Source organism: Cervus elaphus, chromosome 9 (genome assembly GCF_910594005.1).
Source record: "Cervus elaphus chromosome 9, mCerEla1.1, whole genome shotgun sequence".
Taxonomy (NCBI): domain Eukaryota; kingdom Metazoa; phylum Chordata; class Mammalia; order Artiodactyla; family Cervidae; genus Cervus; species Cervus elaphus.
In genome coordinates, this window is record NC_057823.1 from 14,271,268 (window position 1) to 14,294,613 (window position 23,346).

The window sequence follows — 23,346 nt, forward strand, 5'->3', positions numbered from 1 at the left end:
CTGGGCAAACTGGGGCTCAGTCACGTGGGGTGGCGGGGGTGGGGGGGGTAAGGTGCAGGCCCCTCAGGCCGCAGGGAGGGAGTGGAGCCCCCCTGGGAGGGGGTCTGGGTCAGGGGAGGCAGCTGGAACCTTGAGAAACCCAGCCCCACCCTGGACTCCAATTCCAACCATGGGCCTCAAGCCTTCCTCTTTGCTAGCACCGGGCAGTTCAGGGCCCAGGCTTTGCTAAGAGAGAGCTCTGGATTGTCCCTTCCCTGACACCGGGTGGGGGTCTTCTGGTCGGGTTGCTGCCTAGTGTCAGCAGCCCGGTGGGCGGTGGAGGCCTGGAGACCCGCCCGCTGCCGGCCCCGGTGACCCCTCAGTGTCTCTGTTTGTCCTCCAGAGCTCAGGCAGTCAGTTTCCCGCTAGGAAGGCAGAGCAGCAAGAGCCCTGGCCCACGCCGCCACCGGAGCCGCCGCCGCCCCGGCCGCCCACGCCTGGGCCCGGGCCGGGTGCGCTGGCCCCGGAACCGCCAGCTTGCCGCGGGGAGGCCCCGCAGCTAGGCAGCCCCGAGCCGCTGCCGCCCCATTACGAGCCGGGCGCCGAGCAGTGGGTGGAGCTGGTGGGCTTCCTGCCCCCGCACCTGCTCCTGCCGCAGCAGAAAGTGGTCCTCGAGCCACTGCCCGGGCTGCCGGCCCGAGCCAGCCCCGACCAGAGGGTCAGGATCCAGAGAGTCCCCCAGGTGCTAGTGTTCGGCACGGCCGCCACGGCCCTCAAAGTAGGTGGCGGACGCACGGCGGGGGTGCGAGGGGCGGGCGGGGGCGGGATCCGCCGGCCCCGGCCCGCGCCCGGCCCCACAGGCCCTGTAGACCCCACCTCCACCCAGACAGCCTGGGGACCCATCTCTGACTACCCCCTTCACCCACCAAAGCGGGCTCCAGGTCCCAGACTCTGCCCCTACAGACTGGGATGGGGGATGGGTGGGGGACTCAGGCCCCGCCCCCGCCCGCTTTGTCAGTGGTTCCAGACTCTGGCCCACCAATGGGGCCCCACCCCTGGCCCTGGCTCCGCCCATCGCATCCTGTGCACCGGGCCTAGGCCCCGCCCCCATAGGCAGAGGTCCCTCCCTGATGCAGGCGCCTACCCTGCAGCCATGGCTAGTTCCGGGCTCCGGCTTACACGTCAGGCTTGTACTAGAACTTGGCTCTGCCAAGTTCAGCTTTCATGCCCGCAGTAGGACCCCAACTGGGGTCCCCTCCTCCCACCTCACCTCAACCCTACGTTTGCTGTCCACAGTCCAAGAAGAGAGGCCTGGCTTTTCCTGACACCGCTGTGCCTGCTTCCCAGCCCTGTCCCTGTCCAGGGTGTTCAGAGAGCCCCGAAGTGCAGCCTCCCAGCCGGGGACCGGGGAGTCCCTGCGAGCTTGGCCAGCTGCCGACTGTGAGAAGCAGGAGGCGGGGCGCCAGCCCGCCCCTGACCCCCCGTGTGCCCTTCCTCCCATGCCAGGTGCAGCAACTACAGCAGGTGCCAGTCTCACACGTGTATCCCAGCCAAGTTCAGTACGTGGAGGGCGGTGATGCCAGCTACACGGCGAGTGCCATGTGAGTGGGCCGGGGTGGGGGAAGGGACAGGAGGAGAAGCATGGGTCTGCTCAGGACCCCTCCCCGGGACTGAAGCCCCAGTCTCCAGCAGACCAGCTAGCCTTCAAGGTGAAAACAGGCAGTGGGTGCTCACCAAGGGGAGAAAGCAGTGAAGCAGAGGGGGCCCTGGCATGTTGGGAAAGGCATTCCAGCATAGCATCGGGCTTTGGAGTCAGGTGGGTCTGGTTCTTTGCAAAAAAACAAAAAAATATAGACTTCCCTGGCAGTCCAGTGGTTGAGACTGCGCTTCCAATGCCAGGGGCGCAGGTTCAATCCTGATCAGGGAACTAAGATCTGACATGTCCCAAGACATGGCCTGAAAAGAAACTGCAAAAAAGGAAAAGAAGTTTACCAGATAAAATTTTTAATGAGTAGGGAATGTTAAACAGTGAAAAAGAAATCTCCTTTACTCCTGAGCCTCAACCCTGCCCCAGAGGAGATGCTGCGCCCCATTTCTTTGCTTCCTCCCTGAGATAGTCTGAGAATAGAAATTACCTGCTTTGTGTGTTGAGAAATAGAGGCAGCATGTTCTGTCCCCTATTTCTTCCCCTGCCACATATTTCAAAGATTTTCATGTGAGTCCCAGTTACCCTCTTTAATCACCATGTGTGACTCCACTGCTCAATCGCAGCATAAATGTCATATGGCCAGTCACGCCCAGCTAGCATGTAGACGACTTCCACTCTCTGGTACTGTACACAGCTCAGCCTCAGTACCTGCCATATCAGGCATATGTCAGCCCCAGGCCTGCCCTAACCCTGGCTCTGGCTCCTTGCTGGGGGTCCTCCATACACCACCACCTTCTGTCTCCCCTTCTCCACAGTAATAATTCCAGGAGTTATTCTAGTTGTCAGTTCAGCTTCCCAGGGGGCGCTCGTGCTAAAGAACCTGTCTGCCAAGGCAGGAGACTCAGGAGACATGGGTTTGATCCCTGGGTTGGGAAGACCCGCTGGAAAAGGGCATGGCAACACACTCCAGTATTCTTGCCTGGAGAATCCCATGGACACACGAGTTGTTTGAGTTTGGGGAAGTTTCATTGACTTTCTTTGCATTTGCCTGATGTCTTTCTCATGTCCCAGCCACCTGTCCCTGTGGGCATGACACTGGGGGTGGATCAGCTCATGGAATGACTTGATCCCTGGGTCCTGATGCTGTGGGTGTGGGGCCCCGGCCCCTGAGTCGTGGTCTGCAGCATCCAGCGACCTCATGGTTCTGTTGCTATATTTCCCGCGGTGCCTGGCTCTCATCTGTGCAGCGGACCACTGCTGGCGGGACCACAGAGGACATTCCAGAGAGGAGCCTAGCTCCCGAGGGCCCCCAGGGGCTCTTCTGCCTCTCCCTGGTCTGTCTTTGGCTTCTGATTCAATTCTTCCCTCTGTGACTGTAGTGTGTGAGTGATCACAGAGAGTCCACTGTTACCATCAGATTCTTCTGCTGTATGACTTTCCTGAGGGCACCGTATCTTCTGTCTCTCCCTCACAGGGGGTTATTTCCACATTTCCAGCCCTTTGCTGGTCTGGATTCCTGCTCTGACTAAAGCCACACCCCCTGGGCTCCTGTCCATGGCCCTGTTTAGCTTGTATCCAGGTGTTGTTCAGTCGCTAAGTCATGTCTGACTCTTTGCAAATCCATGAACTGCAGCACATCAGGCTTCCCTGTCCTTCACTGTCTTCCGGAGTTTGCTCAAGCTCATGTCCACTGAGTCAGTGATGCTATCTAACCATCTTAATCTCTGTTATCCCCTTATCCTCCTGTCCTCCATCTTTCCCAGCATCAGGGTTTTTTCCAGTGAGTTGGCTCTTCGTATCAGGTGGTCGAGGTAGATATACACACTCAGTCATGTAGTCATTTGGCAAACAGTTGCCATAGCAGCATTTTCTGAGAGCATGTGTTGCAGGTAGGGTGCTGGGCTGGTTTCGGTTCCTGCCAAAGAGCGGGTGGCAGGGGCACTTAGCAGCACTGGCTCAGGTCTCACACTTGTGGAGTCACTCGTGCCGTGGATGTGGACTATGTAGATGTGTGAACCAGGGCACAGTGAACAAGAGCTGCATCCTGGGGTCTGATGGGTGACGCCATACACCAGGAGTGACCACGCCCCCCCACCCCAGTCGCTCTCCTTGCTGCCCTGGGAGGCCCATAGGACTTCTCTCCCCAGCATCCTTCAGCACCTTCTGGGCCAAGGACACTCCTGACGGGCCTCCCTCCCTTTCTGGGTTTTAACATTTTAGCTTACGTTTTTTATAATTACTTTTATTTTATTTATTTAGTTTTGGCTGCGCTGGGTCTTCATTGCTGCGCGGGCTTACTCTAGTTGTGGCAAGTGGGGGCTACTCTAGTTGCGATGCACAGGCTTCTCTCGTTGTGGAGCACGGGCTCTGGAGCTCCCAGCCTTCAGTAGTTGCAGCGCCTGAGCTCCAGAGCACAGGCTCGATAGTTGTGGTACATGGGCTTAGTTGCACAGCATGTGGGATCTTCCCAGACCAGGGCTCAAACCCATGTCTCCTGCATTGGCAGCAGATTCTTTACATACTGAGCCACCAGGGAAGCCCAGCCTATGTTTTCAAGTGACTAACACATTGTGCGTGCGAGCCAAGTTGCTTCAGTTGTATCTGTCTCTTTGCGACCCCACAGACTGTTGCTCACCAGGGTCCTCTGTCTGTGGGATTCTCCAGGCAAGAATACTGGAGTGGGTTGCCATTTCCTTCTCCAGGGGATTGAGAGGGCTCAAAAATCAAACCTGTGTCCAAACACATTTAGTGAGGTGGCTGCCCCCTGTCCACACACCCTCCACCCCGATGAATGGCAGGTACAGATAATGAAATGCCGTGCAATCTCTCCCTTCTTCCCAAAGTGTCATCCACACCCCTCCCTGCCTCTCTTGTTCACCTAATGGAATATTCTGGACCTTGTTCTTTGGTGGGACCTCAAGACCTTCCTCCTCTCTCACCCCCACATAGGATTTCATCAGCTTTTAACTTGACATCCCAGTAAAGATAGACCCCCCCCCTCCATGTGACTCTTGCTATGATTTGCAGCCTTGAGTTCATGTGACCGAATAGTTGGCGACCTCTCCAGGGCAGGATGGGTCGCTGGGTCAAAGCGAAACACATGTGCACCTTAATAGTCGCCGCTGACCAGCCCCCCATGGTGGCAGCCGGTGGATTTAGAAGCAGAGCGCGCTCTCTTCCCCACCCACTTCCTGCCTCGTGTGCCTTGGTACCTGCCACCTTCCAGAGTGCCCTCAATTTACCTTTGCACTTGGCTTCTCCTCTGGCTCCCTTGCTAGGACATTAACCTCCCCTGGACCCCAGGGTGGGGCCTTTTCTCTCGTGTCCACCATTGGGTCCCCCATACTTAGAACAGTGCCCAAGCAGGCCTTCAACAGTTGTTGGTCTTTTTTTTTTTTGGCTGCACCACCAGGCTTGAGCAATTTTAGTTCCCCGACCAGGGCCCCCCCAGCAGTGGGAGCGAGGAGTCCTAACCCCTGGACTTCCAGGGAATTCTCTTCAGTAGTTTGTTTTCTGAGTGACTGAAGTGTTTAGGCCGTTGCAAGTCACTCAGCTCTTCCAGTCCCAGTTCCTCACGACTGAAGCGGGGACTCCCAAGTCACGGGACTGCTTTGAGGATTCAGTGAAGAATTGCCCAACAGGCACTTGGGGGGATGTGCAGTGCATGGGGCTGTTACTGCCCTGCCCTGCCTCCCCCCCCCCCCCCCCCCCGATTGCAGGGCCCCCTTCATTATGCCCCTGGGCCACCCAGCTCTTATCCCCTGTCTCCCGCTCTCTACCTCACGGGACTGCTTTGAGGATTCAGTGAAGAATTGCCCATCAGGCACTTGGGGGGATGTGCAGTGCATGGGGCTGTTACTGCCCTGCCCCGCCCCCCCCCCCCATTGCAGGGCCCCCCTCATTATGCCCCTGGGCCACCCAGCTCTTATCCCCCGTCTCCCGCTCTCTACCTCTTTCGTAGCCGCTCTAGCACCTACTCCTACCCAGAGACACCACTGTACCCGCAGACGGCAGGCACCAGCTACTACGAGGCCGCCGGCACGGCTGCCCAGGTCAGCACCCCTGCCACTTCCCAGGCGGTGGCCAGCAGCGGCTCTGTGCCCATGTACGTGTCTGGCAGCCAGGTTGTCGCCAGCTCCACCAGCAGTGGGAGTGGAGCCGGCAGTGGCGGCAGCGGCAGCGGCGGCAGCGGCATCAGCGGCGGCGGCAGCGGCGGCGGCGGGGGTGGCGGCGGCGGGGGTGGCGGCAGCGGCGGCGGCGGCGGAGGCGGCGGCGCAGGCACCTACGTGATCCAAGGCGGCTACATGCTGGGCGGTGCCAGCCAGTCCTACTCCCACACCACCCGTGCCTCACCAGCCACCGTAAGTGCCGACCCAGGCCCCAGAGGAGGCAGGGGTGGGAGGGGGGCCCTGGGCAGGGGCGGCGGGTGATGGGCGCCGGCCACCGTCCCCAGGAGTCTGGGTAGCCTGGTGCCGGGGTGCTCAGGTGAAGAGGTCCTGGGGTTGACTTCTCACTGTGTGGCCTCAGGCAAGTTCCTCAGCCTCTCTGGGCCTCAGCTAATACGCCCGAAGCTCTTGGAGCTATTACCCAAGGAAGTGTCATCGAGTCTGATAGTAACTGGTGACGGGGGATAGATAGCATGGGGCGGGAGATGCAGGCACCACCATGCCAGGAGCTACCCGGAGCAAGGATCTGTGCCTGTCCAAAAGGCAGTGAGATAAACTTCCCGTGCCCAGAGCGGCTCTGTGGAACAGCCCTAGGGCCTAATCCTGATGGGGCTCGTCATCAGCTCTGTGATTGTGGGTGGGGTGTCCCGGCATGGTCCTTGTCCTCCAGGAGCTTGAGGTCTGAGCGATGGCTGCCCCTCATGTGTAACTCCCGCTCTCTGCCGCGGCCACCCATTGTGGTCATCATTACCAAGACCGAAACTTTCTCAGAAGACAGGACCTCTCTCGGGCACCTGGGCAGCCTGGCTTCTAGTCTGATTTTTTTTTAATGCTGGTCATGACCCCCATAACTGACTTCATGAGCCCCAAGTGGGTTCTGAAAATGTGCTCCCCTAGATCCATGCTGTCTGATAGAACATCCTCCAGTGATGTGTTCTTTGCTTGCTGCCTACTGTACAGGCCTCGGGACACATGAGGCTATTGAGTGCTTGACATGTGAGTTTCACAGTCCCAGAGACAGAGTTGTTATTTTTTTATTTTAGAATTTTTAAAAATTACTTATTTTTGGCTGTACTCGGTCTTCATTACTGTGCCTAGACTTTGCCTAGTTGTGGTGAGCAGGGGCTATTCTCATCACCAGGCACAGACTTCTGACCCTGGTGGCTTCTCCTGTTGCGGAGCACGAACTCTGGAGCGTGCGGGCTTCAGTAGTGTGGGGCACAGGCTTAGTTGCCTCATGGCACGTGGGATCTTCCCGGAACAGGAATCGAACCCGTGTCCCCTGCGTTGGCAGGTGGATCCTTAACCACTGGACCATCAGGGAAGTCGCAGAGTTGTTTGTTTAAAAAAAACAAAAGAATTATGGTCACAGAAGCTGCAGAGATCCCCGTGGACCCCTCACCTAAGTTACCCCACTAATTACAATTTATGTAACTGTAGTACAGTATCTAACTCAGAAACCGACAGTTGGTGTTATATGGGGGTATCTACTTCTGTGTCTTTTTATCACATGGGTAGATTTGGGAAACCACCATCAAACTCAATGCAGAACTGTCCTGTCCCCACAAAGATCTCCCTGGTGCTAACCCTTTAGAGTCTCCCTTACCCTCCTCCCTTCCAGCATTCCTGACCCCCGGCCATCACGAATCTGTTCGCCGTTTCTCTAACACTGTCATTTTGAGAATGTTCTGTGAATGGACTCATACTTGACGTGACCTTTTGACACTGGCTTTTTCCATTCCGCCTACATTCATTTAACCGCTCTCCACAGCTAGTGGTGACGGCCTGGGACAGCACAGTTCTAGAGAGTTCCACTGGATTTAGTTCCCATGGGCAAGGGTGACATGACACCCTCTCCGGCATGGCTGTCAGGATCACAATTGGAAATAAATAGAGCACTTAGCGACGAGCACTTGAGAAATGGAAGCCATTCTTAGCATTCTTCTGATTCTTCCGTCCCCCTCGGGCCCCAGGTCCAGTGGCTCCTGGACAACTACGAGACGGCCGAGGGCGTGAGCCTGCCGCGGAGCACCCTGTACTGCCACTACCTGCTGCACTGCCAGGAGCAGAAGCTGGAGCCCGTCAACGCCGCCTCCTTCGGCAAGCTCATCCGCTCCGTCTTCATGGGCCTGCGCACCCGTCGCCTAGGCACCAGGTGGGGCCACCTGCCCCTGACAGCCCCCAGTGGCCGCAAGGCCCGCCCTCACCCTGTTTCCGAGGTCCTCCGCTCCCCTTGTCCCTTCACGACTCTCCAGCCCCACTGGCCTCGTCACAGTTCCTGACACTCACATGCTCCTGCCCCAGGGCCTTTGCACTGTCCGTGCCTTTCCCCATCTCCTGACTCAAATATCCCCTGGCCCTCCTAACCTAAACTTCAGCTTTTCCCTACCTCCCTGGCATCCACCCCACTGAGTTTTTCCTCCTGAGCACCCATCCAGCATGCCTTTCATGTTACTTCTCACTTCTGATCTGTCTTCTGATGCTGAAATTGCACACCCCTTGAGAGTGTGGGGGCTGCACACAGTCGTTGCTTAATCATGGCCTGTGAGTCAGTGAATTCACAGAGGAAGGAGCAAGGAGCCCTCCCGTGAACCCACCCTTCTCTGCCTCTCCTTTGCGATCCCCCCACACCTTTCTGGGCTGAGCCCTGCTCTTCTCTTGGTTCCAGCTCCCAGTTCAGGCCTCAGTGTGACCTCATTCACGCAGGCATGCATGTAGAACCTTGGGCAGAGTACCTCACCTCTCTGTGCCTCCATTTCCTCAGCTATCAATCTAGCATGCTAGGAGTACCCTTCATGGGGGAGAGATGAGGAACACGTACATTCGCATGTGCTCAGTGCTCAGAACAGTGCCTGGCAAATTGTGAGACTAGCAGTCAGCAAAGACCTGCTAAGTGCCTGCCCCAGACTTGGTCCTGTCTTCACAGAGCTCAGTCTGCAGGTGGGGGCCTCTCCTGGCCCCCATAGCCCCCACAGCTTCCCCAGCCCAGCACCCCGAGCTCTGTGGAACATGGGTCACACCCCCGGGCTCTGTTTGCCCCCCTAGCAGAGAGAACGTGGGTGCGATGTAAAGTTCCCAGTGGATGATCGGGGGCCACCCCCAGCCCAGCCCTCACCCTCTGCCTCCCTCCCAGGGGCAACTCCAAGTACCACTACTACGGCCTGCGCATCAAGGCCAGCTCGCCCCTGCTGCGGCTGATGGAGGACCAGCAGCACATGGCCATGCGGGGCCAACCCTTCTCCCAAAAACAGAGGTAGGAGGGCGGGCTGGCTGGGTGCTGGCAGGCAGGGACGGACGTGGCAGCCTAACTCCCCATCCCATTGCCTACCCATCCTTCCTCCAGGCTGAAACCCATCCAGAAGATGGAGGGCATGACCAACGGCGTGGCCGTGGGGCCACAGCAGGCCACTGGACTCTCGGACATCAGCGCCCAGGTCCAGCAGTACCAGCAGTTTCTGGGTGAGGGCTCCCCGCACTCTGGGGCGGGGCCCAGGGCAGGCTGTGCAGCCCCCAGAGAGCCAGCAGATGGTTCAGTTGCCTTTCTTGAACCTCATCACCCCAAACTGGTCATGGGGGAGCTTGGTAGCCAAGTGGTGCCAACTTAACAGGATCCCAGGATGAGGCTGGAAGGGGCTCACGGTGTCTCCTCTGCCCCCCAGATGCCTCGAGAAGCCTCCCTGACTTCTCAGAGCTTGATCTCCAGGGCAAAGTGCTGCCCGAGGGCATCGGACCTGGGGACATCAAGGCCTTCCAGGTCCTATACCGGGAACACTGTGAGGTAGGGCACCTGGGCAGCGGCGGGGGTGAGGGCGCACCATGCTGCCGCCCAGCCCCCTCGAGCATCTGGCCTCCCCAACAGGCCATCGTCGATGTCATGGTGAACCTGCAGTTCACACTGGTGGAAACGCTCTGGAAAACCTTCTGGAGGTACAACCTGAGCCAGCCCAGCGAGGCGCCGCCGCTGGCTGTGTGAGTGCCCCAGGGGAGGAAGGGAGGAAGTTGGGCACCTTGCGAGTCTGCCCTCAAGGCTGGGGTGGCTAGACCATGCAGGAGCCAGCCTCTCTGACCCCCGCAGTTTGTGGGGCCCGCCTCCAGAGTGTGCCTGGGTACCAACCTGATGCTCCATGTGTGGGATGGCGGGCCCCACCGAGCCATTCCCTCCCTGCAGTGGCTAGGTGCCTGGGTCCCCACATGCAGGATGTTGAGATCCCTCTCTGACCCTGGGGGCAGTGAGGCCTGTATCAGCCTGACCCTGGGGGTCTTCAGAAGGCAGAGGGTACCTGCCTGAGCCCAGGGTGGGGTGAGGGTGCTGTACTCTTCTGACCCTGGGTGCAGGTCTGTGGAACAGCCTCGTAACACCCCGGGCCGGGTGGGTGCCCACAGGCACGATGAGGCTGAGAAGCGGCTGCCCAAGGCCAGCCTGGTGCTCCTCTCCAAGTTCGAGCCCGTGCTGCAGTGGACCAAGCACTGTGACAACGTGCTGTACCAGGGCCTGGTGGAGATCCTCATCCCGGATGTGCTGCGGCCCATCCCCAGTGAGTGCCCGCCTCCGCCCCGCCCCGCCCCCGCTCCCCGTGCCCCACCTCCCCCCGAGTCCCCACCAGCCCTCCTACCGCCCCCAGGTGCCTTGACCCAAGCGATCCGGAACTTTGCCAAGAGCCTGGAGAGCTGGCTCACCCACGCCATGGTGAACATCCCCGAGGAGATGCTGCGGGTGAAGGTGAGGGTGTGAGGTGGGGGGCGGAGGGGCCAGCTTGGGCCCACAGCTTCGGGTCCTCCCTCCTGCTTGGGGGGGCAGCGGGCCTCAGCTGCCTCTGCCTGACCAAGACAATAAGATGCGTCTCTGTGTTTGTCCCCTCAGAGTGAGCTCTGGGTGTTGTCTTTACAAGCCAGCTTCCTCAGGTGCCCACTTCTGACACACAACCCGTTTGTGGTATTTCTGTATGCAACACATCATCTTAAAAAAAATAAAAACCAAATGCAAACTTGAGGTAGTTCTCTTCAGAGAGCTTCAGCAGAAAGTGCTTTAGATGTTCAGAAAGAGATAAAATCTTTAAAAAAAAAAAAAGACACCTATAAGGAAACACAATAACGGCCCCCTTCCTCAGTGCTGCACATTCACTAACTACCAAGATATTTGGAAACAGATGGAATGGGCTTGCTCTTGAGCAAAAGGAAAAAAGAAGGAAAGAAAAAAAAAGCTTTTAAAGTCCTGAAAATGCTAATAAGACTGGATGTCTGAAGAATGACCCCTGGGGTCTGCTGGACGGAGGGCTGGGCTTGGTCTGTGGAGAAACTAGAAGCTGGATCCAGGGGGAGTCCTTCAGAACTGGCAAGACTTATGTATTCATTTATTACACACATATTTACTGAGCACCTGCTGTGTGCTTGGCCTGGTTCTAAGTACTGGGAGCACAGCAGTGACCAAGATGGACAAAACTCCAGCCCTCCGGGAGCTGACATTCAAGGGAATAATAATTCAAACAGAATGAAGCAGGTGGTTATGGAAGCGGTGCCCTTTCTGGGCAGTGCCCTCCCATGTCTTCTTGTGTGCTTTGATGAAAAATAATAGTGCTCAGATACACTGATTTTATTTTTTCTTTTGGACGCATTATTTGTGTGGCTGATGATCCAAAGTTTAAAAATCCTGATCCTTTTAATCTCCCAGCAAAAGCAACAAGGTTTTTTCTCCCTTTTCGGAGAAAGAAACAGGCTCAGAGAGGTCACTGTGGATGGGGGAAGGGACCTGAGTGGGCGGGGGCAGGGATGAATTCCAAGAAAGCCACAAGCCCCGGGCCCTACAGGTGGCAGCGGCCGGCGCCTTCGCGCAGACCCTGCGTCGCTACACGTCGCTCAACCACTTGGCACAGGCGGCGCGCGCTGTGCTGCAGAACACCGCGCAGATCAACCAGATGCTGAGCGATCTCAACCGCGTGGACTTCGCCAACGTGCAGGTGAGCGCCGGCGGGGCAGGCGATGATGAGCGCGGGGTGGCCAGGCGCGGCGGGCCCCGGGGGCGGCGACTGATTCGCGGGCACCCGCCTTCCTGCTCTGTCCCAGGAGCAGGCTTCGTGGGTGTGCCGCTGCGAGGATCGCGTGGTGCAGCGACTGGAGCAGGACTTCAAAGTGACGCTGCAGCAGCAAAACTCACTGGAGCAGTGGGCGGCTTGGCTGGATGGCGTCGTGAGCCAGGTGCTCAAGCCCTACCAGGGCAGCACCGGCTTCCCCAAGGCAGCCAAGCTCTTCCTCCTCAAGTGGTCATTCTACAGGTGCGCCCCGGCTGGGCGGGAAGTGCTCGTTTTGGAGGCAGGGCAAAAGGGGGCCAGAGATGGCCCCGCCTCTTCGAGGAGGGTGGGGCCAGATAAAGCCCCGCCTCCTTGAGGGACTTGGATGCCTTTTAAGAAGGCCAGGACTCTGTTGGAGGTGTGTGGGTCTAGGGCCCTACCCCCTCTCTGATGGACGCCCCGGGGAAACTTGTTCGGGGCTGGGTGGTGGTCGCTGCGTTTGCTCAAGCCTGGTTCTTATGGAAGGGAAGTGGGGCGAGAGGTGGGTCTTGGCCTGAGGGTCTCCTGTCTGTCGCCGCCTCCAGCTCTATGGTGATCCGGGACCTGACCCTGCGCAGCGCCGCCAGCTTCGGCTCCTTCCATCTCATCAGGCTGCTCTACGATGAGTACATGTACTACCTGATCGAACATCGTGTGGCCCAGGCCAAGGGCGAGACCCCCATCGCCGTCATGGGCGAGGTGCGCGCAGCGGGACGCTGAGGGCACGGGGCGGGGCGCTCCTGGGCGGGACCCTCACCCCTATTCCTCTCCCCACCTTCCAGTTCGCCAATCTGGCCACTTCTCTGAACCCCCTGGACCCGGACAAAGGTAGGTAAAGCCAGGACCTGAGTCCAGAGGTCGGTACAGGGGGGCTGGGATGGAGGAGGCGCCAGTCGGGGCGCCACGTGGGGGCCTGGTGGCGCGGCCGCCCCGCGCTGAGCCAGGCCCGGTCCGTGTGCCCCAGACGAGGAGGAGGAGGAAGAAGAGGAGAGCGAGGATGAGCTGCCGCAGGACATCTCTCTCGCGGCCGGCAGCGAGTCGCCTGCGCTGGGCCCCGAGGCTCTGGAGCCACCGGCCAAGCTGGCGCGGACAGACGCGCGCGGCCTCTTCGTGCAGGCACTGCCCTCTAGCTAAACCCGCGGCCTTCCCCGCCCCTCACCGCCCGCCCTCCCCCACCGCCCCTCCTCGCCAGGGTCCTTCACAGCTTCTGTGGCTTCGCTGTCACCGCTCCAGCTTCGGCCAGGGCCAGGAGGGGGCCTCCAAGACAGGGAAGGCTGGGGGGGTCCCTGCCCCCCCCCCCCCATGGGGCCCGCACAATCACAGGGCCGGGCGGAGCCGCAGCTGCAAACACTGACACAAAAGACGTGCCTTAAGGAACCCGCCACAGTGCCCAGGTGCCCCCTGGGGCAGCCAGCTTGGCCCCTTGGCCCCAAAGGCTGCATCATCTCTCTCCCTCCCTCCCCCAGCCCCACCCCCACCACCCCAGGGGGCAGGCAGGCAGGCCCCCTACCTTGCAGAACTGTTAACTTATTCAGCTCGCTGGCTTTGCACAGCCTGTCCTGGGCCCAGCCCTGAGCCCCGGGTGGGCGCAGGTGGGCATCACCTGGGGACCCACCACTGTCGGCAGCAGCAGCCCCGGGACCCCTCCCTCAGTAACCCCACCGCTTCCCCCTCCTTGGTATAAGTGCAATTAAAGCCGTGGGTGTCGCATCTTCTCCAGCGCTGGACCCTCCCGTGCCCCACAGCCCCAGAGGGGGGCACTGCCCAGCCTGGACAGGGGGGTAGGGCAGAAGGGGCACCATCTCTGGCTTCCAAAGAGCAGCAGGCTGGGCCGGGCGATAAGCCCAGAGGGGCCTGCTGCAGGCAGCGGGCCCGGAAGTGCCCACGCCTGCCCCGGCCGGGGCTGGGTGCTCCGCTTGCTCGTATCCAAGCCCCTAAGCCCCCTTGCCGCTGGTTTGTAATGGAATCTCCACGCTCCTACTCAACCCCCACCTCCGCTCCTGGAGACCGTGCTTCTCCTCCGTGTGTGGGACCTCTGCCCCTCCCCACCCCCCACATGACTATTGTGCGATTTGTGAGCGGAGTCGGTAACTTGTTGGGTTTTTTTCCAACCATCATGGCCTTATCTGTTCTGGTTTTCTCAGTGTTTTCAACCTGTGAGATAGATGTTTATGGCAAAAAGCGAAAAAAAAAAAAAAACCTGACCTATTGTATAAAAATCACTATTTTGTGTGCTCCGCGTGCTACAGCTTTTGGGAGTGGTTTGCCCACTCCCTCTCCCACTCCTCTGGGCCTCCCTTCTCCTGGCGGTGAAAGTGTCCACGCGTGTGGTAGTCTAGTGTGCCGAGCTGTTTTCTATCTTTTTGTAGTCTTTCTTAAAACACAATAAATTCCACTGTCATATTTGGCTACTGCTGACTTGCCGGGCTTTGGTGGGAGCCTGGGGGCTGGAGGGGGGCCAGCTGGACCCCAAGCTCCTGAGTAGCAGGCAGTGAAGGGAACTGGTGAGGTTCAGAAATAAAACATTTATTATGTGAAGAGGAACAACAGGGCCAGGAGGGGGAGGTGTGACGGCCACTAGGTTCTCCACCTCAGATGGGGGAGACAGAGGGTGGTCAGGGCAGGGGTCTGGGATCCATCTGGCCTCGCTGGGCTGTGTGTGGGGGGCCATGTCCACACCTGTAGCTGAGGAAAGGGGCGAACTCTCAAGGAACGAGGGCCCGCGCCCAGCTTAGGGTGAAGGCGGGCGCTCAAGGCAGGTGGGACAGAGGGCTGTCTTCCCTCTGCCCCTTCCCCACTTAAATAGGCATAAATAAGAAGCGTCCAGACTCTCAGGCCACCAGGGGCTGCCCGGCCCAGCCCCCTTCCCGCAGCCTAACACTAGTGCCGGTCATCGGTTGGTCGGTTGGTTGGTCGGCCGGCCGGCCGGCGGCTACCAGGAAGGCGGCCAGCTCCCAGGCCGCGGAGGTAGTTGGAGTCAGTGTCCAGGGCGGCCGGGCCCTCACAGCACAATCCACGTGTATCGCTCGCTGTCGGCCAGAACTTTCAGTGAGCACCCTGCAGGGGAAGGTGTGGACAAGGCCTTGGAACCTCGAGCCGGCCCAGTCTGCAGGAGAGGCTTCTTTCCCTGACCTGATGGTGGCCCAGAAGGCTCTAGCAAAGCAGGTCCAAGTTATCTCTGCCTCGGGCCTCCAGCCACTCAATGTCTGCTGAATGCTGCCAGGTGCCACATCTGAAATGGCGCCCTGGCCCTGGCCTGGGCTGCCCTCACCTTCACCTCCATGCCGCTGCTCAGCCAATGGGCTCCTTCATTCAGCAACATTTAGCAATTAGCGCCCGCTCCAGGCCCCGCCCAGCCCCAGGACCAGGACCTCAGTCCTAAACTGTTGTCAGGTCAGCGCCCCACCTTTGTGCAGGGCCTCGTTGGTCATCCTGTTGACGTATCGGCCGCTACTCTCGGGCACCAGCCACTTCATGACCATGTCCACACAGCTCTTGCGATATGAGCTCCAGACGCTGCCGCTGAGGAGGAGGGTATGAGCGACTCCCAGCCCTGGGCCCAACCCACCCCTGCCCCTGACCCTGCCTCACCTCGTCTGTCCTTTGACCTCAGTGAGGTCGCCCACGCTGACTGTCACAAAGATGCCCGTGTTGAGGTCCCATGCCACCTTGAGACTGGTGTGGTAGGTCTTTGGTCTACAGGAGGGAAAGCTGGTGAGCACAAGAGAAAGTGGGGGACTACAGGGCCCCTGAGCTTGAACCCAGGCTACCCTAAGGGGCTTTTATCTTTGGAGCAGTAATGGAATAGCCCATCCAAGCTTTGGGGGGTCAAGGGGAGTTTTATCATATGCCACCTCCCCACATCGAGGTATCATGACAGCAGGACCCTGCTGGGCAAGGGTGAGGGCGGGTCCTTGCCCACTCACCGGAGCTGGCCTTCCTCGGTGGGGGATGGGAACGCCAGGAGCAGCAGGCCAATGTTAATGAGGACCTGGTTGGTTTCTGGGCAGACCTGGGGGGTGGGGAGGGTGGACAATGACAGCTACTGAGAGTGCCACCAAGAGCAGGGGAGGCCCTGGGCTGTCCTGCCCAACACCTGGACCCACCTCCAGGATGACAATATCATAGTCGCTAAAGGAACAGAACTGGTGACCCCAAGTGGCGTCATGGCGGATCACCTCGTTGATGACATACTCGAAGTCCAGTGTGAGCTGCTCGACTGTCAGGTACTGGCCCTGTGGACAAGGGCAGGGGGAGAACTGCGCTCACTGCCATCCCAGGAGGTGCCCCAGGAGCTGCCCCTCGGCCTGCCCACCACCCACACCCACCTGGACGGCGGCCTGCTCACGCATGGGCCGCAGGTTGCGACCTCGGAGATCAGTCACCACGAAGGGCAGGGAGATCTTGTCATCCTCGAACTCTGAGGGGGCAGGACATGGGGGTAGGAATGGTGGTGGGAGGCCTAGAGGCTCTCAAGGCCAGCCTCCCACGCTTGGGGCCCTGCCCACCAGAGGGGCTCCCCGCTCACCATCCTCTGGCTCCGTCCCCTCACCGGACCCCAGCACGTAATAGAGCTTGGTGTAGTTGACATATCCAGGCTCCGGAGCGGGCGCCTCTGCTGCAGGGGGGCTGTCCCGGGGCACCGCCTCCCCACCTGGGCCAAGGGGCTCAGAGGGCAGGCGGCAGCGGCTGCCTGAGGGCCCTGGGCAGGGGGGTGGCCGGACTTCCTCCGAGGTCCCACCCTTGGCCTCTTTGGCCCGGCGGAAGATGTCAGCCACAAACTCCTTGGCTTTGGCAATGGCAGGCGAGGGATCGGGGGTCCCAGAGGGCCAGGCTGGGGCTGCTTCAGGGCAGAGGCTGGGGAGAACAGGGGGCAACTCTGGGCTCTGGGGTCCAGGGGGGCTGGGAGGGGCCGGGGGGTAGGTGGTGTGGTCGTATAGGATCTGGCAGAAGCTGCTATCTCCTGGAACATAAAAATAGTGAGGGAGGTAGAAGAAGTCAATAAATGAGTTTAGGTCAGGATGCTCTCCTGAGCTCCCTCATAACCCGGGGGTGGGGGGTGGGGGGGCGTGGATCTTAGAAATCCAAGAGGAGACCAGTCCAGAACAACCAAAATGGAAAAAGGACTTACACACATGCATGTTCATTCAAACCTTCCTCTTAAGCATCTGCTGTGTGCCCCATATTGAGGATACAGGCGTGAACAAGAGAAAATTCCCTGCCCTTGGGAGCTGACATGTATGGATAACAGCAGTCATGCATGGATGTGACAGCTGGACCATAAAAAAAGCTGAACGCTGAAAAACTAAAGATTTTGGTGCTGGAGAAGACTCCTGAGAGTCCCTTGGACTGCAAGATCAAACCAGTCCATCCTAAAGGAAATCAGTCCTGAATATTCATTGGAAGGATTAATGCTGAAGCTGAAACTTCAATACTGTGGCCACCTGATTTGAAGAACTGATTCATTAGAAAAGACCCTGAAGCTGGCAAAGATTGAAGGCAGAAAAAGAAGGGAATGACAGAGGATGAGATGGTTGGATGGCATCACCGACTCGATGGACATGAGTTTGAGCAAACTCTGGGAGTTGCTGGACAGGGAAGCCTGGCATGCTGCAGTCCATGGGGTCACAAAGAGTTGGACACGACTGAGTGGCTGAACTGAACTGGGGAGCTGGGAGTCTATGATGATGACAGAAGAAAAAAGCTACATAAGGGCTTCCCTGGTAGCTCAGTGGTAAAGAATCCACCTGCCAATGTAGGAGACATGGGTTCGATCCCTGATCTGGGACGATCTCACATGCCCAGGAGCAACTAAGCCTACGCGCCACAACTGAACCTGGGCTCTTGAGCCACAATTACTGAAGCCCACACGAGAGGCTCTGCTCTACAAGAGAAGCCACCCCAGTGAGAAGCCCATGCACCACAACGAGAGAGCAGTCCCAGCTCTCCACACCTAGAGAAAAGCCTGCACAGCAGTGAAGGGCTTTATTTGACCCCACATGGTCAAATAAATAAGCCACAGAAGTTTGACAGTTTACCACACTGTCTTCTGTCCTTTTCAACTCGAGACAGACCCACACAGGCACAGCCTGGCCAGATCCCAGGCCTCTCTGTGACTCCACCTGACTGGGGGCCAGATCTCCCTATGGAGAATCTGTGTGGAGAAGCCAAGCATCCACCAAGCAGCACCACCGCCGGGCCCTGGGCTCTGCCTGCCCTGCTCCACTGGGCCCCTATAAGCAGCCCTTGTAAAGGGGAGCTCCCCTCTCAGTTCAGAGACTCGGGGCCAAGGCTCAGAGAAACTTGGCCAAGGTCACACGGAGAGATAATACAAGTATGCCAACAAACTCCTGTCTGCCAGGGCGGCGGCATGTCTTCCGGAGAGGAGGGAGATGAGAGGAAAATGTTCACATCAAAACTCCCCCTCTGTGTAGATACCCTCCTAGGGTGAGAGGAGTGTCAGACACCGCTGACAATGCCCCTCACCTGGGCCGTGTGTGCACGGCTGCATCCTGTCCCATGCGGTCCTTCCTAATGGGGTGGGGGGCAGCCGCCCCGTCCAGGCCTAGCTTGTTGGGGGATCATAGTTTGGCGAGAAAGCAGAGCCTTGCCCACTCTGGTACAGGTGGCCAGGGCAGCGGCGGGAGGCCCCTGGAAGAGCTTAAGGACAAGGCACACCGGCCCTTGCTGGTCTGAGGGCTCCGTTATATATACATACATAACACATACATGGCTTCCCCAGTGACTCAGAGGTAAAGAACCCACCTGCCAATGCAGGAGACCCGGGTTCAGTCCCTGGGTTGGGGATCACCTAGAGGAGGAAATGGCAACCCACTCCAGTACTCTTGCCTGGAGAATCCCCACAGACAGAGGAGCCTGGCGGGCTGCAGTCCATGGGGTCCCAGTTGTACATGACTGAAACGACTGAGCACACACATGAGCACATACATAGAATCCGCTTCTCATGTCCACTCCCCTGCCTCCCCAGGGGCAGTCACTTTAAATGCAGGTAGTTGGTATCTTTTTTTTTGGCCATGATACTCAGTCTGCAGGATCTTAGGTCCTCCCCAGCCAGGGACTGAACCTGGGCCCTCGCAGTGAAAATGTGGCCTCCTAACCACTGGACCACTGGGGAAGTCCCAGTGGTCATCTTTATTGGACTGGGTTCTGACATAATTGGAACACATTCTAAACTCATATATAAATGGCATCAGTAGCAGGTTACAGATCTTCTTGTGTTTCTTTTGCACGTGAACATGTCTTTAAGGCACACTCTCCACAGACAGGCATGCTGGGGCACTCCCTGCTGATCCGGGAGAGGTAACCACCCGGTCCTACCTTCCCAAATGCCAGGCAGGCCCCAGCTGCCACCACTAAAGCCTCGGACATGCTTAGGCGCAGGGCTGCTGCTGGGCCACAGGGACCCTCTATTGCCATAAGGCCCTGGGACAGCAGGAGTGCCAGTGGCCCCCCTGCCCCATGTCAGCAACAGTCAAATCCGTAAGGTGGTCCTCTGCGCACTAACCACTCCCTTAAGTTTTTAATCGACCTTCCTCTTTCTGACTAGAAGGACGCACTGCACTGTCCAGCATGGTAGACAGTGGCTGACCACATGTGACTATTTGAACTCGACATCACTAAAATTAAATTTAACAACTCAGTTCCTTGGTCACATGACCCACTGTCAAGTGGCTACTGGTGGCAGCTGTAGCAGATACCCCAGCTGTGGACCCTCTTAGCCCCAAGGAAAGTTCCAGTAGGCAGTGCTGGGGCGGGGGCGAGGGGGCAGGGTGGCTGGGTTGGGAGCCCACATTGCCACTTCCTGAACCAGGGACTTCACCTCTCCGGGGTCTCCATCACCTCATCTGTGATGCGGGGTAGTGATGGCGCCGACCTCAAGGGGCTGCTTGGCCAAGTCACTGGGTCACAGGGCCCCGAGGCCAGGAGCGCGTTCGCAGGGCCTGTCGGCAGACCCAGGAACCCACCTGCCGAGTGCACCGAGACGGCGCAGGCCACCAGAGAGTAGCTGGTGTTGAGCAGCACCACCTGGTCCTTCTTGAGCTGGAAGGCGGGCTGGAAAGTGGGGAAGGGGTAGACCACCTGGTACTTGGTGTGCAGCATGAAGCCATGCCGCAGGCACTGCGCGCTCGGGTCACCTGCAGCGACACAGGCCACGCGGGCTCAGCTGCGGCCGCGGGGCAGGGAAGCAGGCCGCCCGGCGCCCCAGGCCCCAGCCCCTCACCTGGGTGGGCGCGGCTGGCGTCCCGGCAGGCGGCACAGCGGCCCGGCGGCGGCACGGCCACGGTGCTGATGTAGATGTCCCGGTGGTTCTCGTCGCTCATCACCATCATGTTCATGAGCATGCCGTTGGCTGAGCGGGTGCTGGGGGCCGGTGGAGCCTCAGAGCCTGGCCTGGGCGCCCGCCCCCACCCCCTCCCCACCACCCTATCCCCAAGTCTCACTTGAAGCCGAAGACAATGACTTTGGAGGCGTCACTGGGCCACTCGCACACAGTCAGGTACAGGTCACTGTAGATCTCCTCGTCCTGGAAGAGCCGCACCTGGCGGACCTGAGCAGCAGGTTCTCATGGGGGTGGGGTCTGAGTGGGCCGGGGCCAACCCGAGGCAGCAGCTGCCGGCAGTCTTGGGCCACGGAGCCCCAAGCGGCCTTCACCCCACACCCCGCTCTGCCACCCTGAGAACACGCTGAGGAGGCTCATAAGAATTTCCCCTCACATGTGGGGGACACAGGGAGGCCAGGCCTAGGATAGGATGCAGCCAGACCCATAGGCTCCAAGCCTGACCCACCCTGAGACCGGATGACCTCTCTGAACTCATGTGGAAACTGGGGTAACAGCACTCACCTCCCGGGGTGGGACATTTGAGGAGTCAAGGTCAGGGCGAAACCAGGCATGGCAGCCTGCCTAACAGACCTAATGGATCCCTCCTGCCCTAAGCCATCAGACCATAGGAAATCCTGCCATTCCCACTTTCGGCTCTGAAGATGGCCATTTCCTACAGTTCGACCTAACACTTGGGAGTCCTGACAATGGCCCCGCGAGTACACTATCTCCAATCTGTGGCCATGGAACCTGAGGCTCAGAGTGGGGTCATGTGGTCAGAAGGGAGGTGCCCAGCGCCCAGCCTGGCCCTACCAGCTTGAGCTTGCTGTGCACGTTGAACTCCCACCAGTACAGGTGGTAGATGTAGAAAGAGAAGTCGTCGTCCCCACTGCTGCTCGTGTAGGAGAGAACATAACGGCCGCACTTGGAAAAGCCCAGGAAGATGTGTCTGTGGGGATGGCAGGGAGGGGCCAACGGCCAGGTCAGGGCCGGCCAGCCGCCCCACCCCGCCAACCCCTGCCTGGCCCCCACCTCACCCTGCGTAGAGGAAGTCTTCATCCACAATGTTCTTGAGAGAGACGCAGACCCTGGGTGGCAGCTTCCGGAAGAGGCGAGGAGAGAGCTGCCCACTGATCTGGGGAAGGGTCAGCCAGAGCTCTTGAGACACCACATGGCAGAAGCAGCCTGCAGCACCCCCAGCCCCCTCACCCAAGGCAGAGCAACACCTCTGGGGTCCAGCCCAGCCACATAGGCCTACTTCCTACCAACCATAACGGTCCAGGGTGGCCCAAGCTCTGGAAGGTGTGAATGGCTTGAGCCTGTCTCTCCACCAGGGCCCCATGCCACCCTCCCAACTCCACAGCCTAAGGGTTCCTCTTGCCTGCGGTATCCCTGGTGGCTCAGATGGTAAAGAACCTGCCTGTAAACGCAGGAGATGTAAGAGACATGGTTCGATCTCTGGGTCAGGAAGATCCCCTGGAGAAGGGAATGGCCACCCATTCCAGTATTCTTGCCTGGAGAATTCCATGGACAGAGGAGCCTGGCAGGCTACAGTCCATGGACACGACTGAGTGACTGACATTTTCACACATTCCTCTTGCGTAAGCCCCCAGGCTGTGAGAACTATCACTGGCATTGCCTCCCCCAGTCACCCCTGGCCCACACTGGCCACCTAGCTGTCTTCCTGAAGGCTACCTGAAGGCACAGTGAGCTCTGGACATCGAGGACCACCAAGGAGGCTGAGATGGGGGCTTGACCAACTCCACTCACCTGTTCCCAACCCACCAGCCTATACACGGGGCGCTTAGGTCCCTGGGGGCCTGTCTGTTGAGGCAGACAGAAGGGTAAACCTGACCAGTGACGGTCCAACTCCTGCCCGACCCCCCCTTCTCAATTAACAGCCACCTTCCAACTGACTCCCTCATCCCAAAACTTCAAGGAAGGTTTGGGCGGGAGACAGGCCCAAGTTGAGCACTAAGGAATCAGAGCACCTCGGATCCTGTTACCCAGTCTAATGGGGGAGATGCAGCCCAGCCCTCGAGGAGATCCCAGAGTGGAATATCCCTGTCAGTGAGGCCCAGGCTGACCGGGAGACACAGTTCCCGTTCACCGAGCTTCCAAGCTAAGGGCGGAGCCACAGCCCAACCCAGGGAGCAATCAGGCTGAGGGTGGGGACTGTCCCGGCTCCAGGAGCTCTAGTCAAAAGGAGAAGACACAGCCCTGCCCTCACAGAGTTCCCAGCCTGATGGAGAAGACGGCACAACTCCTGACCCACGGAGACACAGACCTGCCCCAGTTGCTGCTGACCTGACAGTAGATTTACACGCTTGCCCTCCCAGAGCTGGCAACCCGATGGAGAAAAAGATCCCAGCACGCTGAGAGTTTGGTCTCATGAGGAGACAGAGCCTTCCTCAGGTAGCTGAAGATCAGGCCCTCTCCAGGGAGCTCCCTCCCATTCAATGGGGGAGGCAGTTACAGGAACTCCCAGCTCTCCTGTGGTCAGAGCTGGACAGAGAGAGGAACCCCAGGCGGAGGAATCCCAAAGCCGGTAGCAGAGACTGTGCCAAGGGGGCGGTAAGGCTCCAAAACGGAGGGGCCGTGGGAGCAGGGTTTTGAAAAACGAGTCTGACCCTGCGTCGCCCCCTTCCTCCTCACTCCTCCAGCGGCCTCTAAGGCCCCCTTCATCCAAGCTCGTCCTCGGGACCCCGCCCCCAGCCCGTCCATCCAAGCCCCCTCCCAGGGACCCCGCCCCCAACTCCCTCCATCCAAACTCCCGCCGCAGCCCCCCCATCTAAGCTCTCTCCCCGGGGCCCCGCCCAACCCCCTTCCTCCAAGCCCCCTCCCCCGGGGCTCCGCCCCCAACCCCTCACCCCGCGAACGCCCTCCCTCCCCGCCGCCTCCCTCGTCCCTCCTCCCTTCCCTCCGACGCGCTCCTCCGAGACTCCAGGCCTCACCTTGACCCGCTCCAGCTGCTTGAGGACGTGCTCCCGCCGCCGCCCCGCTGCCCGCTTTCCCCCGGCGCCCCCGGGGCCGCCGCCGCCGCTCCCGGCCCCGCTGTTCCGCTCCGATTTCGAGCTGGGCGCCATTTTCACCCCCTCCCTCCACTTCCGGAGCAACCGGCCTCTTCGCCCCACCCCCGCCGCCTCTTCATTGGCCGTTGCTCGACAC

General features: G+C 59.3%; 2 protein-coding genes across 7 annotated transcripts in view; one reads left to right on the forward strand and one right to left on the reverse strand.

The window, feature by feature from the left end:
* Nucleotides 1-14,240, forward strand: part of RFX1 (regulatory factor X1) — a 33,706-nt gene extending 19,466 nt beyond the window's left edge. For 4 of the 5 annotated variants that reach the window (XM_043911242.1, XM_043911241.1, XM_043911243.1 and 1 more), the window contains 14 exons: nt 1,486-1,580; nt 5,589-5,988; nt 7,767-7,948; nt 8,927-9,046; nt 9,137-9,252; nt 9,453-9,571; nt 9,653-9,762; nt 10,177-10,328; nt 10,416-10,513; nt 11,598-11,747; nt 11,854-12,062; nt 12,383-12,536; nt 12,620-12,665; nt 12,802-14,240. In XM_043911242.1, coding sequence (XP_043767177.1) covers nt 1,486-1,580; nt 5,589-5,988; nt 7,767-7,948; nt 8,927-9,046; nt 9,137-9,252; nt 9,453-9,571; nt 9,653-9,762; nt 10,177-10,328; nt 10,416-10,513; nt 11,598-11,747; nt 11,854-12,062; nt 12,383-12,536; nt 12,620-12,665; nt 12,802-12,971 — 2,121 coding nt within the window. In that variant the 3' untranslated portion in view covers nt 12,972-14,240. The remainder of the gene's footprint in view (nt 1-1,485; nt 1,581-5,588; nt 5,989-7,766; nt 7,949-8,926; nt 9,047-9,136; nt 9,253-9,452; nt 9,572-9,652; nt 9,763-10,176; nt 10,329-10,415; nt 10,514-11,597; nt 11,748-11,853; nt 12,063-12,382; nt 12,537-12,619; nt 12,666-12,801) is intronic. The other variant, XM_043911240.1, reaches the window with a different exon arrangement.
* Nucleotides 14,241-14,342: 102 nt separating this feature from the next.
* Nucleotides 14,343-23,305, reverse strand: DCAF15 (DDB1 and CUL4 associated factor 15). 2 transcript variants are annotated; one of them, XM_043911251.1, is made up of 13 exons: nt 23,133-23,304; nt 21,216-21,313; nt 20,992-21,127; nt 20,300-20,406; nt 20,080-20,219; nt 19,823-19,993; nt 16,366-16,800; nt 16,166-16,257; nt 15,944-16,072; nt 15,764-15,849; nt 15,429-15,533; nt 15,244-15,359; nt 14,343-14,894 (listed from the first exon to the last, which is right to left on the reverse strand). In XM_043911251.1, the coding sequence occupies exons 1-13, from the start codon at nt 23,262-23,264 to the stop codon at nt 14,839-14,841; spliced, it is 1,803 nt and encodes a 600-aa protein (XP_043767186.1). In that variant the 5' UTR covers nt 23,265-23,304; the 3' UTR covers nt 14,343-14,838. The 2 variants fall into 2 exon arrangements, with proteins under 2 accessions (XP_043767186.1, XP_043767187.1); XM_043911252.1 differs by lacking the exon at nt 19,823-19,993 and having other exon boundaries at nt 23,133-23,305.
* Nucleotides 23,306-23,346: the final 41 nt, after the last annotated feature.

What these genes read in the sequence shown, in the direction of transcription:
- DCAF15 (XM_043911251.1), bottom strand. Translation starts at nt 23,264, where the DNA reads ATGGCGCCCAGCTCGAAATCGGAGCGGAACAGCGGGGCCGGGAGCGGC. An exon ending in TGCACAGCAAGCTCAAGCTG is followed by an intron (nt 20,407 to 20,991) that starts GTAGGGCCAGGC and finishes CCTGCTGCTCAG; the next exon opens with GTCCGCCAGGTGCGGCTCTT. An exon ending in CGTCTCGGTGCACTCGGCAG is followed by an intron (nt 16,801 to 19,822) that starts GTGGGTTCCTGG and finishes TTTATGTTCCAG; the next exon opens with GAGATAGCAGCTTCTGCCAG.